Source organism: Tupaia chinensis, unplaced genomic scaffold (assembly GCF_000334495.1).
Source record: "Tupaia chinensis unplaced genomic scaffold, TupChi_1.0 Scaffold144276_1, whole genome shotgun sequence".
NCBI classification, from domain to species: domain Eukaryota; kingdom Metazoa; phylum Chordata; class Mammalia; order Scandentia; family Tupaiidae; genus Tupaia; species Tupaia belangeri.
The window spans coordinates 1,440,877-1,459,412 of record NW_006204133.1 but is presented as its reverse complement, the minus strand read 5'-3'; the positions used below and the strand labels follow the sequence as shown (position 1 = coordinate 1,459,412).

General features: G+C 43.3%; 1 protein-coding gene across 1 annotated transcript in view; it reads right to left on the bottom strand.

Annotated features, from left to right (window-relative positions):
- The window catches only part of CUNH2orf92 (chromosome unknown C2orf92 homolog), a 45,350-nt gene that overhangs the window by 20,121 nt on the left and 6,693 nt on the right, over positions 1-18,536 (bottom strand). The window contains exons 3-6 of the mRNA XM_006166578.2: positions 15,168-15,269; positions 14,000-14,083; positions 1,220-1,321; positions 268-339 (exon numbers count right to left, since the gene is read on the bottom strand). Coding sequence (XP_006166640.1) covers positions 268-339; positions 1,220-1,321; positions 14,000-14,083; positions 15,168-15,269 — 360 coding nt within the window. The remainder of the gene's footprint in view (positions 1-267; positions 340-1,219; positions 1,322-13,999; positions 14,084-15,167; positions 15,270-18,536) is intronic.

The following is an 18,536-nucleotide window of genomic DNA, read 5'->3' as shown; positions in this document are numbered from 1 at the left end:
TTGGCACCCATATGCCCTGCAGCTTACAGAACAGACGCTCAGAGCAGATCATGGTAGGCTAAACCCTGTACTAGTGACTAGGACAGTCCTAACTGGGGGCGAGGCACCCCCCTATCCAGCCAAGGATTTCTCTACCAAGAAATGTCTCTACCGAGCTCCGTCTGCCGGACCCTTAGCTCGGTCTGACATTCCATTCTGAACTCGGGCAAGAGGAAAATACACTGTGACTAATCGACCTCCAACTCCATTTTTATCCTTTCCATTTACCGTTATTGGAAATGTTGTCCATACTGCCAAGGAAATATTCTGGTTCTGGAGAATTCCAAGCAACACTGGCTCCTTTGATGAAATGCATAGTAGAAAAAAAAAAAAAAAGGAGTATTTTTTCAGTTACACATTTAAAAGTTCCACATTTTCCTTCACAATTTTAAGTTGAAGTGCTAAGATGGAATTACACCTGTATGTGGAAAGTTGTGTTTGAAAGCTAATGTATCAATGTAGTCGGGTGTCACCTGACTGCAGGGGGGCCCAGGCAGTGGCTGCTGGAAACTACCCTCAGAAATTGAAATGCACATCTGTATGCAAAGTACCAACGTGGCATGTGCCCTGCTGCCCGGGACACGTGGATGTGCTGCTCAATTTCTGATTCACAAATGTATTAGTATTACCTGTGATCGGACACCTGCCTTAATTTACAAAGTGCAACTCTCTTTTTTATTTTTTTCCAATAATATAAAGCTGCTTTTGGGAAGAGCATGTTCTTCTGTTCTGTCCTTTCTAACCGTGTGCCCAGGGCAAGTTAAGTTTCAATCTTGTTTTAGTTACTGAAAGGGGTGTCAACAACTGCACTAGCTCTGTCAAACTGCATAGTGTACATGGAAGTAGAAAAATACACTGGACAGAAAGTTGTGCTACTCGGGGCTCCTCCTGCCAGGAAGAGTGAGCCCCACTTGCAAGTCAGGTTTCTGTCGTCCGAACAGCCTCCAGAATGGTAGGACACGCCTGACACTGCACGTCAGGAATCACCCCAGCATACAGGGATGTTCACACTTTAGGCCCAGACTCCATCACTGGGGGAAGGTTACAGAGAGCATTTTAGACCATTCTTTCTTTCACACCGCAGTTTAGCTTAAAGAATGCTAAAATGAGAAGGTAGTACAGACAATACAGCACGCAGGCCTATAGGAACAGGCGCACTATGGTGTTAACATGTACTTGCTTTCTTCCACGTCTCTCTTTGTAATTGCTTTGCCTTCCGTTCTTGTTCCATCAAATGGCGGATCATTCGGAACTTTGGGAAGTGCTTGCAGTAGAATATCATCTCGGGTGAAACAAAAAAGGCCCGTTAGCACCAGCCATGCAGGATTGACGTATCCTGCTCTATAAGCACTACAGACGTCTAGGAACAAGTGAATAAATGATATACACTCGATGGACTTGAGACGTCGCGCCTTGAAATGTCCTGCCCTAGGGAAGGGAACTCCAGTTACCGAAACCATCTCTGCAGAGTTGTGACTGAGCAAGGTAACCCAGGCAATAAACGCTGCCCACTAAAGAGATTATCCGTGGTAGCACGTGCTGAGAGACACTGCTACTCAGCAGGCTGAAGCCACTTTGGAGGCTCAGGTTCAATTCCCAATCCACCCCTAAAAGCATAAGCTTGTAGGTCCAGCAATTCTGGAGCCTAAGGCAAGAGGATCAGGATGTAGCTAGACCTTGTCAAAGAGAGCGAGAGAAAGAAAAGATACGGGTAGAAACCTCATGATATTTGGTGCCACAATTGTGTCATTCCTGTTGTCATTCTGACCCACCTACATATGTGATTTACCCCAAGATGACCCATAAAAAAGGGGTGAAGTCTCTGGACAGAACAAACCAGAACAGAAAAGGTCAGAAAGCTCATTATTTATAAACCTGTTAAGTTTCCAAGGTTACTTTTTTTTTTTTTTTAATTAAATTTTTCTTCCTTTCAAAAGCTTCTGGGCTTGGGAACCAGCAGTTAGCGTAATGGCTATGTCGCTGGGCTCCCACGTAGTCGACCGCGGTTCCTGTCCCGTTGACTTAAAACTCACACCGGGCGCGTGTGCATGCGTACCCGAGATCCCGAGAGGAGAATGGGGGAGAAGGGATTGCTGTGTGACCATCCCCCATGGGGGGTGATTTCTCGCTTTCTGTCTCTGTGTCTCTCTCTGTCTCTCTGGCGAGCACACGTGCCCTATAGCAAAAAAAAAAAAAAAAAAAAAAAAAAGCTTCTGGGCTTCTACCTTTTCTTGAAAAATAGAAGTTTTACTTCCTCTTCTATTACTTCCTATTATTTTGTGATGCTTCAGAAAATAATCACAATTTCCATTCATTATGGACATATTCTGAGTCCATTTTAAAGCACTGTTGCTACTTTGGCGGAGGGTCTACTTGCCTGATGGAATAAGTGCTTAGGACAGGGACACGTGGATTAGTGTTCAAATCTCAGCCCCAGAGGTTTGAAAAAGATGCCAGATGCACGCGTGCATGCCAAGGATCCTGATGGGAAGGGAAATTGAGAACAAATGATTGCAGCGTGACCAGGCCCTGCCATGTAGGGGTTCTCTCTGTCTCTGACCTGCCCTGTGGCATTACAGGTTTTTTTTGTTAAACTGTCAGACTCCTCAGGAAATGGTGAGTTCTCACCAACCCCTCCTTGATGAGTGTATTGACCTACAAGTTCCCGAAAACATTGTTCAGGAAGAACCTAACAAGCTGAGTGGTGGCCCGCCAATGTCCAAACCCCAATGCAGAGCCCCTCTTCAGATGCACTCACTCCCATCTTACACCTATGGGGCTGGAGTCAGAGACCCAGGGGTACACCGCAAGGATGAGGACAAGTCTTAAGATTCCCGGACAGCAGCTACTGAAAGCACAGCCTAAGGGACTGGAGAACTCTCTGCGTCTGTTCATTCATTCCAACACGGTCTCCTGCCTGTCAGGCAACCAGGGAGTCCATGTGGATTGACTGGGCCTCTCTGGTAGCACACCTGGGGGCGGAGCAAACCCAGAGTTCCCATCAGCTCCTGAAACAAAGCGTTCATCGTGTGTAAAGAGATGGGTCGCCCCCTTGCATCAGGAATCAGAATGCATCGCTCTGTGATCAGAACACATCTGATTCAACGGCTCCTAACCTAGAGGGAAGAACCAGCACTCCCCCTCCTGGGAAGTCCTTCCCACACAAATGTCCCCGCTCAGCCTCTACTCCTGACCCCCACCACAGGCACAGGGAGGAGATGATTCCCTGGATTCGGGCAGCTTCCTTTAGCAGATAGCTGGGATTCAGACTTGTTCTCTCAGTCTCAGCTCCCATCTAATAAGGTCTTGGATGTTTAATTTTTTTTTCTTTCATTTTGCAATTGTGGTAAAATATACATGACAGGGGACCAGCAGATGGTGTAATAGTTAAGTCATTGGACTCCCATGTAGTTGACCATGGTTTGAGTCCCAGACCTGACAGCTTAAAATCATACCAAGTGCGTGTGTGTGCATGCGTGCCCAAGATCCTGAGAGGAGAATGGAGGAGAAGAGGTTGTGGCATGGCCATCCTCCCAGGGGGTGATTTCTTGTTTTCTGTCTCTCTTGCCCTCTCTGTCTTTCCAGCAAATGCATGTCCCCTATAGCAAAAACCTTTCTTCAAAAAACAAACAAACGAACATAACATAACATGACTTAACATAAAATTTCCATTTTAACTAATTTTTAAAAACTTTTTAATTTTATTTTATTTATTCTTATTTTAATTTGCTATAGGACACATTTGCTTACCAATTAAAGAGGAGAGAGAGAGAGGAAGAAAGCAAACCACCAGGTCTAGGACTCAAACTACAGTCAGCCATGTGGGAGTCCAGCACCTCAACCACCATGCCATTTTTAAAGTAATTTTTAAAATACTGATGACTGGCATGTGCACTTGGCACAGACAAAGGGAGAGGGGGAAAGCAGCCCTCAGTGGTGTGCAGTTACAACACAATCCCTTCTTCATTGTCCATCCCACTGGGACTCCAGGTACTTGTGCACATTCACGTGCTGTGTTTTTCAAACTGCCAGGGCCAGAATTCAAACCATGGCTGGCCATGTGGGATCTGGCTCCCTTAACCACGAGGCTATAGGGCAGGCCATTTGAACTCTTTTTTTTATTTTTCCCCCAGAGGGTATGTGTGCTCACCACAGAGAGACAGAAAGAGGGAAAGTGAGAAATCACCTCCTCCCCCAGGAGGTATGGCTATGTTCTAATCCCTTCTCCTCCATTCTCCTCCTGGGCACTGGTGGGCCACCAGTCAGCTTGCCAGGGTCTCCCTGAACAATGTTTTTGGGAACGTGTAGGTCAATACATTCATCAAGGAGGGGATGGGGAGAACTCACCATTTCCTGATGAGCCTGACATTTAAACAAAAAACCTGTAATGCTACAGGGCAGGGCAGAGAGAATCCTTTTTCCTCAAGTCCCTTCCCATCAGGATCCTTGGCATGCACTCATGCAGCTGGCATGTTTTTCAAACCTTTGGGGCTGATATTTGCACACACACACACACACACACACGCACACCTGGTGTGATTTCCAAGCCACTGAGTCTGGAACTCAAACCGCAGTCAGCCATGTGGGAGTCCAGCCACGTAACCTCTATGCCATCTGCTGGTCCTGAGTTTTAATGATTGTATATGATGTAGTGTCAGGGTTCATCTTCATTCTTTTAGTATCTATTTTTATATTTAACTTTATTTATTATCTTTTTTTAAGTTTGGTATAAGACTCATGTGCTCAGCAGAGACGGAGAAAGAGAGAGAGAGGGAAAGTGAGAAAGCAAGCCACCACATCCACAACTTGAAAGGCAGACAGCCATGTGGGAGTCCAACATCTTCACCACCACCACCTACTGGCCCCCATCTTCGTTCTTTCACATGTGAATATCCAACTTTCTCAAGACCATTTATTGAAGAGACTATTATTTGTAATGGCCTTGGAACCCTTGTCAAAAAATCTGTTCACCATAGATACATATTTTTCCCCTAGACTTTCGATTCTATTCCACTGGTCTGCATGTCTAGCCTTCTCTAGATAGCTGTGCTGGTAGTTTCAGTTGTTGTTGTTGTTGTTGTATTAAAGAATTATTTTATTTAAATTTATTTATTTATTTTATTTGACCAGAGAGGGACAGAGTGAGAGAGAGAGGGAAAGTGAGAAAGCAAGTCGCCAAGTCTGGGACTCAAAATGCCATCTGCCATGTGGAGTCCAACACCCTTAACCACCACGCCACCTGCTGGCCCCAGTACAAGTTTAAAAGGAGACAGTAGGAGTCCTCAGACATTGTTCTTATTCAAGACTATTTTAGCTCTTCAGGGTCACTTAAGATGCCGTAAGAATCTTAGGGTGGGTTTTTCTATTTCTCAACCCTCCCCCGGGCGATGGCCACACCCCAATCCCCCCCCCTCCATTCTCCTCTCCAGATATTTCACACACACACACACACACACACGCACACCTGGTGTGATTTCCAAGCCACTGAGTCTGGAACTCAAACCGCAGTCAGCCATGTGGGAGTCCAGCCACGTAACCTCTATGCCATCTGCTGGTCCTGAGTTTTAATGATTGTATATGATGTAATGTCAGGGTCCATCTTCATTCTTTTAGTATCTATTTTTATATTTAACTTTATTTATTATCTTTTTTTAAGTTTGGTATAAGACTCATGTGCTCAGCAGAGACGGAGAAAGAGAGAGAGAGGGAAAGTGAGAAAGCAAGCCACCACATCCACAACTTGAAAGGCAGACAGCCATGTGGGAGTCCAACATCTTCACCACCGCCACCTACTGGCCCCCATCTTCGTTCTTTCACATGTGAATATCCAACTTTCTCAAGACCATTTATTGAAGAGACTATTATTTGTAATGGCCTTGGAACCCTTGTCAAAAAATCTGTTCACCATAGATACATATTTTTCCCCTAGACTTTCGATTCTATTCCACTGGTCTGCATGTCTAGCCTTCTCTAGATAGCTGTGCTGGTAGTTTCAGTTGTTGTTGTTGTTGTTGTATTAAAGAATTATTTTATTTAAATTTATTTATTTATTTTATTTGACCAGAGAGGGACAGAGTGAGAGAGAGAGGGAAAGTGAGAAAGCAAGTCGCCAAGTCTGGGACTCAAAATGCCATCTGCCATGTGGAGTCCAACACCCTTAACCACCACGCCACCTGCTGGCCCCAGTACAAGTTTAAAAGGAGACAGTAGGAGTCCTCAGACATTGTTCTTATTCAAGACTATTTTAGCTCTTCAGGGTCACTTAAGATGCCGTAAGAATCTTAGGGTGGGTTTTTCTATTTCTCAAGAACAACAACAACAAAAAGCTATTAGGATTTTGATAGGGATTATACTGAATCTAGAGATCACTTGGGTATTTTTGAATCTTAACAATATTTAAGTGTTCCAATCCATGGACATGAGATGTCTTTGTGTCTCTAGTTTCTTTCACCAACATTTTGTAGTTTTCCAATGTACAAGTCTTCCATTTCATTGGATAATTTTATTACTCAATTTTTTATTCTTTTTGATATCACTGTAAATACAATTAATTTTCTCTTGGATTGTTCATTGTCAACATATAGAAACACAACTGATTTCTATGTATTCAATTTGTATCCTGCAATTTTGCTGAATTCATTTATTAGTTCTAACAGGGTTTTTTGTTTGTTTGTTTGTTTGTTTTTGGAGAGGTTTATTTTTGCTATAGGGCGTGTGCTCTCACCAAAAGGACAGAGAGACAGAGAGACAGAAAGTAAGAAATCACCCCCTAGGGGGGATGGCCACGCCACAATCCCTTCTCCTCCATTCTCCTCTCAGGATCTTGGGCACGCACGCACACGCGCCCAGCGTGAGTTTAAGCCACTGGGTCTGGGACTCGAACCGCGGTTGACTACGTGGGAGTCCAGCGACATAGCCATTATGCTAACTGCTGGTCCCCCAGTTTTGTTTTGTTTGTTGATGACGTCTACAGGATTTTCAAAATACAAGAGAAAATCCTTGGCAACCAGAGATAATTTTACTTTTTCTTTTCTAATTTGGATGCTTCATTTCTTCTTCTTGTTAATTACTGGAGAGGACTTCCAGAAGAAATGAAGCGAGCATTGTCTTATTCCTAACCAGTCTTTTACCATCGAATGCGAACTTTCCATTAGGCCTTTATGTTAAGGTAGTTTTCTTCTATTCTTGGTTCGTTGACTGTTCTTTTTATCGTGAGAGGGCATTGAATTTTGCCCAATGCTGTATCTGTATCAGTTGAGATAATCATACGTTTCATTCCTTTCATTCTGTTAACGCAGTAGATTGAAATGATTGGTGTTTGTACATTGACCCATCCTTCCATTCCAGGAATAAATTCCACTTGGTCTGGTGTACAATCCTTTTCATATGCTGTTGGATTTGGTTTGCCAAAATTTTCCTACATTTTTTCACATTTATCTTTATAAGGGATATAAGTTATAGTTTTTGGGGGGGAGGGGCCTTACGGATTTGTTTGCTTGCTTTTTGTAGTTATCTTATCTGCTTTCTTTTTTCTTTTGAGAGGTTTTTGCTATAGGGCGCACGCTCACCAAAAAGACAGAGAGATAGAAAGAGAGAAATCACCCCCCAGGAGGGATGGCCACTCTGCAATCCCTTCTCCATTCTCCTCTCGGGATCTTGGGCACGCATGCACACACGCCCGGCGTGAGTTTAAGCCACCGGGTCCGGGACTCGAACCGCGGTCGACTACGTGGGAGTCCAGCAACATAGCCATTACACTAACTGCTGGTCCCTCTTCTACTGGTTTTCTACATCACTTCTTTCCACTATATACTTCACTATTTCCTTCTTTCTGCTAGCTTTCAATTTAATGTGCTATTCTTTTACTAGCTCTTTTAGGTGTACAGTTAGGTTATTTGATATCTTTTTTCTTTTTTAATATATATATTTATAACCCTAAATTTTCTTCTTAGCATTGCTTACACTGTATCCCATAAGTTTTGGTATGCTGGATTTAGTTTTCATTCATCTCAAGATTTTTTTTATTTTTATTATTTATTTTGTAGAGAAGTTTTTGCTATAGGGTGCATGTGCTTGCCAGAGAGACAGAGAGAAACGGAGACAGAAAGCAAGAAATCATCCCTCAGAGGGGATGGCCATGCCATAATCCCTTCTCCTCCATTCTCCTCTCAAGATTTTGGGCATGTATGCACATGTGCCCGGTATAAGTTTTAAGTCACCAGGTCTGGGATTCAAACCATGGTCAACTATGTGGGAGTCCAGCAACATAACCATTACACTATCTGCTGACCCCCATTCTCAAGAAAATTTCTAATCTTGGAACCAGCAGTTAGCATAATGGCTATGTCGCTGGACTCCCACGTAGTCAACCGCGGTTCGCGTCCTGGACCCAGTGGCTTAAAACTCATGCCGGGCGCATGTGCGTGCATGCCCAAGATCCCAAGAGGAAAAGGGAGGAGAAGGGATTGCGGCATGGCCATTCCCCCTGGGGGGTGATTTCTCGCTTTCTGTCTCTCTGTCTCTCTCTGTCTGTCTGGCGAGCGTATGCACCCTATAGCAAAAACCTCTCAAAAAAAAAAAAAGAAAAGAAAATTTCTAATCTTCATAGTGATTTCTTCCTTGACCCATTGGTTATTTGACAGTATCTTGCTTAATTTCTATATATTTGTATAATTTCCACTTTTCCTTCTGTTGTAGATTTCTAGTTTCATTCCATTATAATTCAAAAAGATATTTTGTACAATTTCACACTTTTAAATTTATTGAGACTTGTTTTGTGTCCTAGAATATGGAGTATCCCAGAGAACATTCCATGTACATTTAAGGGGAATTTATATTTCGCTGTCCTTGTATGGAGGGTCTGCACATGTCTATTAGGCCTGATTTGTTTACAGTGATGTTCAAATCTTCTATTTCCTTATTGCTTTTGTCTCCTTGTTCTATCTCTTATTCTACAACTAGCTTTCTATGTGTCTTTTAAACTTTTCTATTTTGGGCCCAGCCTTTGTGGCACAATGTACTCAATTTTATTGCTGGAAACCATATGGCTGACCACAGGTTTGGACAGCAGGTCCCAGCCAACCTAAAATATTTCAGGTGTGCGCATGCATGCCCAAGATTCTAACAAGCCAGAAGGCTGGGGAAACAGGATCATAGTGTGACTAGACCGTGTTGAACGTGCTTCTCTCTTTCTCTCTGTCTCTCTCACACACATGTACATGCATGAGTGTACATACATGTGCACACATGCTATCATGAATAAAATAAACTTTTTGTTTTAGAGAAATTTTTGCTATAGGACACATATACTCACCAGAGAGATAGACAGACAAAAAGTGCGAAGTCAGCCCCAAGGGGAGATGGCCATTCTGTAATTCCTTCTCCTCTATTCTCCTTTCAGGATTTTGGGCACATACACACACACAGGAGCCCGGCATGAGTTTCAAGCCACCAGGTCTGGGACTCAGACTGCAGTCAGCCATGTGGGAGTCCAGCAATGTAACCATTACCCATTTATTTGTCCCAATAAATAAACTTTTTAAAAAATGAAATAAATTTTGCCTAAAAATAATAGTTTTTTATTAAGAATTATTTTATTTAATTTTATTTATTTATTTACTTATTTTGATTTGACCAGAGAGGGACAGAGCAAGAGAGAGGGGGGAAAAGTGAGAAAGCAAGGTGCCAGGTCTGGGACTCAAACTGCAGTCGGCCATAATATCCAGCGCCATTAACAACCCTGCGACCTGCTGGCCTCAATATAGTTATTTTTATTATATTAACCACAGCAGTGTTTGGATTAATATTTGCATGGAATACAAGTTTTCACCCTTTAACTTTCAATCTCTTTGTATCCTTATATCCTAAGTGAATCTTTTGTAGACAGCATATAGATGGATGAGTTAGGTTTTTTTTTTTTAGAATTTTTTTATTCAATTTTTTTTTTTTAGTTTTTTCAACTTTATTTATTTAGTTATTTATTTTAATTTGCCCAGAGAGGGACAGAGAGAGAGAGGGAGAAAATGAGAAAGCAAGCCACCAGGTCCGGGACTCGAACTGTGGTTGACCATGTGGGAGTTCAGTGCTCTTAACCATCGTGCCATCTGCCAGCCCCAGAGTTTGGTTTTTTAAAACTCCAGTCTGATAATCTATTCCTTTAAAATTTGTTTATTTCTTCCAAAAATGAGAGAGAGAGAACCCCTCAACAGAGTCTTGACTCTGTGATCCACCCTCAGCCTCAGCCAGTGGAGAATTACGAGCATGCATGTGCCCAGTAAACTTGGGAGGTCTCTGGATGCACACTGGGAATCTCAGTCTCACAGAGGATCAGAGTTTACTGCGGCTTCACCATCCAGACCCCTGGGCCTTTTAATGGGAGTTTAACTCTTTGCATCTGGTGTGGCTACTGATAAAGGGTTTAATTTATCACTGAGCTATTTTTTTCTGTATTATAACGTTTTTGTTCCTCAGTTCTCCCATTACTCTCTTTTTTTTAGTTGTTTTTTTTTATAGTGTCCCATTTTGATTTCCTTAAATTTTTTACTTTTTTAAAAATTATTTTCTTAGTGGTTACATTGGAACATCTAGTTAAACTTACATTAGTTAAAACTAATTTAAACATAAACACTGAGTTATCTTAAACTTCTAACAACCTAGTTTGAATGTTGCCAACTTAGTTGTCATAGTATACAAACACTTCACTCATATATATCTCGATTGTCGCTCCCTGTATATTATTATAGTCACAGATTAAATCTTTATGCATACCCATATTAGCATATATTTATAATTATTCTGTTATGAATTTGCCTTTTATTTTTACTTATTTTTAAAGATTTATTATTTTTAATTTTATTTGTGATCATTATTCTTCTATTTTGACTGAAGAGAAAGGGAAAATGAGAAAGTAGGTCACCAGGTTTGGGATTTGAACTGTGGTCAGCCATGTGGGAGTCCAGCGCCTCAACCATCATGCCATTTGCCAGCCACATGAACTTGCCTTTTAAATAACATAGGAAAAAATAGAGAAGTTACAGACCAAACCAAATACTGACTTTAATATTTACCTATGTAGGTACCTTTACCTTTACTTTCTTTTCTTATGATTTGAAATTACTGTCTCTTGTCCTTTCATTTCAGCCTGAAGGACTCCCTTTAGCATTTTTTTTACGTCTTTGCTATTGGGTGCGTGCACTCACCAGAAAGAGAGAGAGAGAGAGAGAAAGTGAAAAATCACCCCCCTACCACCCAGGGGGAATGACCACAATCACAATCACCTCCCCTCCAGTCTCCTCTAGGGATTCTGAGCACACACATGCATGATTTTCAAGCCACTGGGTCCAGGACTCAAACTACGCAGCTGGTCATTCAGAACCTTAGCCTCCATGCCACCTGCTCTTTAGCATTTCTTGTAGAGAAGATCTCTCCACCTTTATGTGGAAATGTCTTGTTTTCTCTAACTCCTGAAGGATAATTTTGTCAGATATAGAACTCTTACTTCAAAGTGTTTTTTTTTTTTTTTGGTGGGGTTTTTGCCATAGGGTGTGTGTGTTTTTATATTTCTGTCTCTTTATTGATATTTTCATTTGTTTATGCATCATTTCTTTGATTTCCTTAAGTTCTGTTATTCATGGTTTCTTTTAGCTCATTAAATATATTGAAGAGAGTTGATGTATTAGGTTGTCAGAAAAGTCATGACGCATTTTTCTATGCAAAAATGTGTCATAACTTTTCCAAAAACACAATACATTTTTGACTAATAATCCCAATGTCTGAGCTTCCTCAGAGATGGATTCTGTCAAATTCCTTTTTCCTGTGATAGGGTCATACTTTCCTGCCATATGCTTTGTAATTTTTGTTGAGAGATGATCATCCTGAGTATTACATTTTGGTAATTCTGAGAATCCAATCCTCTCACTTCTAAGGGATTCATGTATTTTGGTTGCTAAGGGCTGGAGTTATCCACTTGTGACTTTTCCAAACTATTCTTTTACAATTGCCGGAGAGACAGAGAGAGAGAGAAGAAAACATCCTCCGATGGGGAATGGCCATGCTGCAATCTCCTCTCCTCTGATTTTGGGCACACACACATAATATACCCAGAGTGTTTTGGAAGCCTCTGGGGCTGGCTTATAAACCATGATTGCATGTGGGATCTAGCTCTCATGACCACTTCACTACAAGGACAATACTACAAACTATTTTTGTAAAGTATGTATTTCTTGTGTGTGGGTACTATATTTCATTTCATTATCTCTGAGGTCAGTGATCTGACAAAAGTTCCCTTTAGTGTCTATCTCCAAGAAGGAGAAAAACAAAAATACTGTCTCTTTAATCTCCTGGAAAGGATTGGAAGTCTCTTTAGCCTATGAATGTTTATACAATGGCTAGGCTCAGTGCCAGCTGTGTCAATGATCTAAAGCAGCAATCAGCAGTCAAAACACATACCCCCAGTTTCAGAGGACAAGGTCTTTGTTGCCCACCCTGGCACCAGCAAGTCTTACCAGGAATGTGGACTGCTCTGCACACAGCTGTCTGCTGCAGAGGTGGAAAATGGTAGCTACTATGTGAAATATTGAAATTCACCAGAACTTACCAACCTCTTCATCAGACTCACACTTGGACACTGCAGGTGTTCAGCTAGACTCCAGCGTTTCAAACTAGCTACTTCAGATAGTTCTTGCCTGGGGTCAGCAGTTGGCATAATGACTATGTCACTGAACTTCCACGTAGTCGACTACCGTACGAGTCCCAGACCCAGTGGTTTAAACACACGCTGGGCATGTGTGCATGTGTGCCCAAGATCCCAAGAGGAGAAGGAGGAGAAGTGATTGTGTAATGGCCATCCCCCTGGAGGGTGATTTCTCACTTTCTGTCTCTCTGTCTTTCTGGTGAGAACATGTGCCCTATAGCAAAAACCTCTCAAAAAAAAAAAAAGACAGTTCTTGCCAGATCAATTGTTCTGGTAAGGGGACAGATTCCTGGAAGTTCTCACCCCACCATCTTCCATCTGGGGCTGAGTTTTTCTCAAATGGTAAATGACAGAGTTGGGAGTAGATCAGTGAGGCCTAGTCTAGAATAAACTGGAGGACTTTAAAAACTACTGATGCTGAGCCAGCTGGTGGCATGGTGGTTAAGGTGGTTGGATCCTACATGGCTGACTACAAAGCTCAGCCCCAGAGCCAGCAACTTAGAAAACACTGGGACTGTGTGTGCATGCCTAGAGTCCCCAAAAGGAGGAAGAAATGGAAAAGAGATTGTAATGTGACCATCCCCCACGGGAAGTGGTCTCTCCCTCTCTCTCTCTCTTTCTCTCTCTCTCTCTCTCAAGCACATGCATCTTCTAGCAAATTAAGAAACAAAACAAAATAATAAACTACTATTGTCAAGAGTTGGGTGGTGGCACAGCGGTAATACAATACTCCGCATTGCTGACCCACATGGGAGGGTTCTAGGTTTATATCTAGAGAGCTCCCTGAACACACTGTAGGGTAGATGCATGCCAAAACCCTGGGCTTGCTGAGGATGGGGGAGGATCGCAGCAGGAGGACCCCATTGGTGGTGCTCCTCTTTCTCTTTCTTTCATTGTTGAAGAAATAAACAAACTTTTTTAAAAAGAGATTACCGATTTCAAGGTCTTACCCCCACCACATACTCATCACTGGGGATGGGATGGGATGTCTCTTTTCAACAATCTCCCCAGCAGGTTCTCATGCTCTCAGATGGTGGCCCTGGCTCCTATTACACAGATCACTTTTTGAGGAGCGGGGTCCTTTCCAAGTGTTTATCTTATATATTTCGCTGAATTTGGGGGGACGTGGACATTTAGAGGAATGCATTCTAGCCTGAAGGTAAAGCACCTGCTTCCCTCTCAAAGCTGCAGGAACTTGGGAACCAAATACAGATGAGCATTCAACTCTTCAAATACAGGCCGAAGGTTTCACACAAGGAGGTTACTTACCAAACAGCTTAGCCAAATGTTCCTCTCCTGTATTTGAACTTGATGCAAATTCAGAATTGTTCAAGCTTCCTTGTTGGGAATAACCTACAGGAAAATAGGTTAAACCTGTGATTAAATCTTTCATTGGATCTGCATATATTTTCTTTACATTGACGCTTCTGCATGGTATTTTAAGAAACTGACTTGGCCTTCGCTTAACTCTGAGGGTCCCACAGTATTCATGAACCGTGTACAAGAATCTGCAGTTGCAACATAAAATCACTGATTAGACTCATTTTCACATGGTTTCCTGACAGCCGCTATGCATAGCAAGTGAGTAATCTGTGCACATGGCTGCTTTAACGCCACAGGAAATTGGTAAGAGGCCTGTGTGGGGTCTGCCAAAGGATTTCAAGGACGACGACTTTGATCCAGCCAGTGATAAATGCACAGTTCTCTGTTAGTGAGACGCTGGTGGATCATTAAGAGTAGATGCACTTAATCTTGCAAGTAGCTTGCTAAAAATGTGCTCAGCACATTCTGTCAGCCAAGGAAGCATAAGAAAACCTGCTACAGGACAAACAATCAAGATTATACAGTAAGGGGAACCAGCAGTTAGTGTAATGGCTATATCGCTGGACTCCCACGTAGTCGACCGCGTTCGAATCCTGGACCCGGTGGCTTAAAACTCACACCGGGCGCGTGTGCGTGCGTGCCTAAGATCCCGAGAGGAGAATGGAGGAGAAGGGATTGTGGCGTGGCCATCCCCTCTGGGGGGTGATTTCTCGCTTTCTATCTCTCTGTCTTTCTCTGTCTGTCTGGCGAGCGCATGCGCCCTATAGCGAAAAAACCTCTCCAAAAAAAAAAAAGGGGGGGCGGGAGATTATACAGTAAATAGTCACCTTTCTCCTTCATCGAGTGACTTATGAAGCCCATTGGCCAGGTCATTCATTATAAAATTGCCTTACTAATAGTCTAACAGAACTTATTATTAATAGAAATGATTTTTTTTTGAAGAGGTTTTCTCACTTTCCCTCTCTCTCTCTCTCTTTCTGTCTCTTGTCTCCCTCCAGCAAACACATGCCCCTTCTAGCATTTTTTTAAGAATGCTAAAATGAGAAGGTAGTACAGACAATACAGCACGCAGGCCTATAGGAACAGGCGCACTATGGTGTTAACATGTACTTGCTTTCTTCCACGTCTCTCTTTGTAATTGCTTTGCCTTCCGTTCTTGTTCCATCAAATGGCGGATCATTCGGAACTTTGGGAAGTGCTTGCAGTAGAATATCATCTCGGGTGAAACAAAAAAGGCCTGTTAGCACCAGCCATGCAGGACTGACTGCTCTGTAAGGACCTAGTCTATGAATACAGTGGATAAATGGACATGGGATGAAATGCTTTATCATAGGGAAGGAAACTCCAGCCACCTAACTTATTCCTGGAAAGTTGTGATTGCATGAAGGTACCCTGGGAAGTCAATGTTGCCCACCAAAAATATATGCCTGGAAAAGTTGCCCCAAATCTCTAGATATTTGGTGCCACAATTTTCTTCTTGTTCCCATTGTCATTTGGGCCCACCTATGACACTATCCAAACTGTTCCTGTGTACAAAGAAATCTCTTTCCTATTTCCTCAAGGTGCATATAATTTTATTCCTTCAAGATCATGGGGCCAGCAGGTGGCATAGTGATTAAGGTGATGGACTCCTACATGTCCAACTACCGTTCAAGTCTCAGATCTGGTGGCTTGAAATTCATGCTAGGTGTGTATGCATGTGTGCCCAAAATCCCGAGAGGAAAATGGAGGAGAAGGGATTACAGTGTGGCTATCCCCTGTGGAGGGGTGACTTCTTGCTTTCTGTCTCTCTCTGTTTTCAGTGAGCACACATACCCTATAGCTAAAATCTCTCTCTCAAAAAAAAAAAAAAAAAAAAGATCTAAGGACCAGCAGTTAGCGTAATGGCTATGTTGCTGGCCTCCCATGTAGTTGACCGCAGTTTGAGTCCCAGACCCAGTGGCTTAAACTCACACTGGCACGTGTGCGTGCATGCCCAAGATCCCGGGAGGAGAAGGGATTGTGGCATGGCCATCCCCCCTGGGGGGATGGTTTCTCACTTTCTGTCTCTCTGTTTCTGTCTTTCGGGAGAGTGCACATGCCCTATAGCAAAAACCTCTCCAAAAAATAAAAATGAAAAAAGGAAGAAGAAGAAAAAGATCTTATTGACTCACCTAGAAAATTTCTCATAATGGAAGTCCTAATTTTGTGACAGATGGACATTGGTCCAAATCTTTTCTCTTTTTTGTTTTTGCTAAATGATGTGTGTGCTTGCTGAAGAGAGACAGAGAGAGAGGAAAAGTGAAAAATCACCCCATGGGGGATGACCACACCAGAGTCCTTTCTCTATTCTTCTCTTAGAATTTTTGGGCATACATGATTATGTGCCCTGTGTGTTTTTCAAGCCACTGGATCCGGGTCTTGAACCATGGAATCCGCTATGTGGGATCTAGCCTCTTAATCTCCATGGTACCTGCCGACCTCTAAATCTTTTTTTTTTTTTTTCTTCTGTAGGCAAGTGGGCTCACTGAAGAGAGGAAAAGTGAGAAATTGCTCCCCTGGAGGAATGGCAACACTGAAATCCCTTCTCCTCCATTCTCCTCTCAAGATTTCAGGCACACACATACACACACCAGGCAGGTTTTGTGCCACCAGGTCCAGGACTTGAACTGCTGAGTTGGCCATGTGGAATCCAGCACCTTAATCACCACACTACCTGCTGGCCCCATAGGTCTAAACCTTGATTTTTGCTATTTATGAAAGCATAATATTGGCAAGCAACTTCAGCTCTTTGATGGTTGGTTCTCTGACAGGTAGAATGAAGATACTATTATTTAGTTTATTTATTTACTATTATTTAGATACTAAATCATAGTGTGAGGGTCACGCAGAAGGCAGAATGTCTAGAAATGGCTCATCCCCTTCCTTTTCATAACAACACTACCCAGATCGGCTGGTGAATAGTCCTAGTTTCCTGTTCTCTGGAAGCCTGCACAAGTGGAAATGTGGGTGAGGAGGAAAAAAAGACACACAATACAAAGAAAACAAAGATGTCACTACCATATGACAGAACAAACGAGGCATCCCTGCAGATTCTGTGGCATTTGCAAGTCACTGTCACCTCCTTCCATGCCTATTAGTGGTCAGAATCTTGAAGGCCAAGCACTTAAACAGCTTCCTTTCTCACTGTCCCTGGAGCTGGGACAGGGCTGTGGGACACAGAGGTCCTCAGAAGACTCCAGGGACTCAGGAAGAGTATTGCTCCTCTGGCTGGATGAGAAAGATGGGGTTTCTTTCCTCCTGCCTTGAAGCACATGTGGTGTCTAGAGCTGCCGAAGCCATCTTATATCCAAGAGACACAGACACTGGGGAGGCCCTGACGGTCTCAGGGAAACTGGCCTTAGCCCGAGCTATTACCAGATCCTTAGTTGCTGTGATTGCTTATAATCAAAGGAAATAAACCACTGTTTGTTTGGGCCACCCAAGTCATGTTTTCCGGTAGCTGCAACCTAGTGTGTTCCTAACTGGCACAGCGGCCACAGTAATACGTGGCCTCTCCTCGCTGAGATCACCTTGGCCAATCAGTTTTTATGACCCATATTGTGTAGCAGGACCAAGCCTAACTTCCTAAAGGCATAACGCCTGCATAAATTAGAATAGAGTACGAGACTGTGTGTCATCCGTACAGTAAGATTTACCGAGTTCCAGCTCTGCGATACACTGCACAGGTGCTGGGGTTCAGAGAGGAGGGAGACCTGGCGCCTGGTCTGCACCCCTGAGCCATCTAGATGTGTGGAAAGGTGAAGTGTATGCAGACATGACCGGATACACTGACAGCCACACAGAGCAGAGAAGGAGGGGGCGGGACAAGAGAGGAGGAGAGAAAACCAGCTGGGCTGAAGGCAGGCCCCGGGCTGAGCAGACTTCAGAATGGAGAAGCCCTGCAGGGAGGCTGGGGCCAGTTGACCACGGAGACCTGAGGTCACTCTCTACGGAGACCTGAGGTCACTCTCTATGGAGACCTGAGGTCACTCTCGCCTGCAGACATTAGGTGTCTCTGTCAACTCCCTTCACCAGCAACTGGGTGCTCATGCCTCACAGCAGCTCTGGTGGGTCAATACGAGGCATGAGGGACATGAAGAAATAGCCCCTTGGGGACACTAACTCAATGAGCTACAGGCATCACAAAAGGTCCTTGGAGCACCATTAAAGGACTGCTGCTCATCCCGGGATCCCATAGACACCCTCTCACCCTGGCCCCAGTGCCCCCAGAGGGCGCTGACCCCGACATTATAACATCAGGACTGCCCAGGACCCAACCAGCCCAAATCGACTGCTCTCAGGGAGTTTCAGAAGTCATCCACAAATATCGTATGAGAAAACCGCACCCCCAAAAGCTGGGTGGAGGTGATGAGGGTGGAAACAATGACAGGTCTGTAAGCCGTGAAAGCTCTCTGTAAAATGACTGCTCGTTCCTCAGGGTTACATTTTTTTCAAAATCTGT